This window comes from Hakea prostrata, chromosome 10, assembly GCF_041222555.1.
Source record: "Hakea prostrata isolate BN-2017 chromosome 10, UWA_Hpros_2, whole genome shotgun sequence".
NCBI lineage: Eukaryota > Viridiplantae > Streptophyta > Magnoliopsida > Proteales > Proteaceae > Hakea > Hakea prostrata.
The window spans coordinates 14633376-14633972 of NC_142609.1; the positions used below are offsets into that span (position 1 = coordinate 14633376).

General features: G+C 40.7%; 1 protein-coding gene across 1 annotated transcript; it reads left to right on the plus strand.

Annotated features, from left to right (window-relative positions):
• Positions 1 to 597, plus strand: LOC149002101 (uncharacterized). Its single transcript, XM_089138636.1, has one exon. It carries the CDS (start codon positions 1 to 3, stop codon positions 595 to 597), a length of 597 nt encoding a protein of 198 aa, XP_088994762.1.

Sequence of the window (597 nt, forward strand, 5' to 3'; positions counted from 1 at the left end):
ATGTTGCAAGGGATCAAGCAACTCAAAAAGCATATTATTTGGCAAGTTGAGGAAGGGTCAAGCATCAATATATGGAGGGATAAGTGGATTCCCACAACCACAGACTACAAGGTGGGTTTTATAAAGCCAGCTAATTGCCCTTTCCATTCAGTTGCTCAGCTTATTGACCAAGATAATAGACGCTGGAATATTGACCATCTCGATGCTTGGTTCCCTGAACACATCATCAAGGAGATTCTTAAGATTCAACTGAGAATTCTTCCAATTGAAGACAAGCAGGTTTGGTTGGGTGTTAGGAATGGTGTGGTCACAACGAAAGCTGAATATATAAATATTTGGGAAGAGAGGGAAACTTCTTCGGTTAGCAATGATGGTCGGGTCTCTTCATGGAGGCTAGTCCCAGAAGAGAAGTGGAAATTCATTTGGAAGCTTCAAGCACCACCAAAGTTGAAATTCTTTTTTTGGAGAATTTTAGCAGAAGGCCTACCCACAGGTGAAAACATGAAGAAAAGGAAATTTAATATTGATCCTTCTCGCTTGGTCTGTGGAAGCTCTCTTGAATTGGTTGATCATCTTCTCCTAAAGCCCTTTTACTAA

Bases quoted from the DNA above. Each gene is read 5' to 3' on its own strand.
- LOC149002101 (XM_089138636.1), top strand. From the start codon at position 1: ATGTTGCAAGGGATCAAGCAACTCAAAAAGCATATTATTTGGCAAGTT.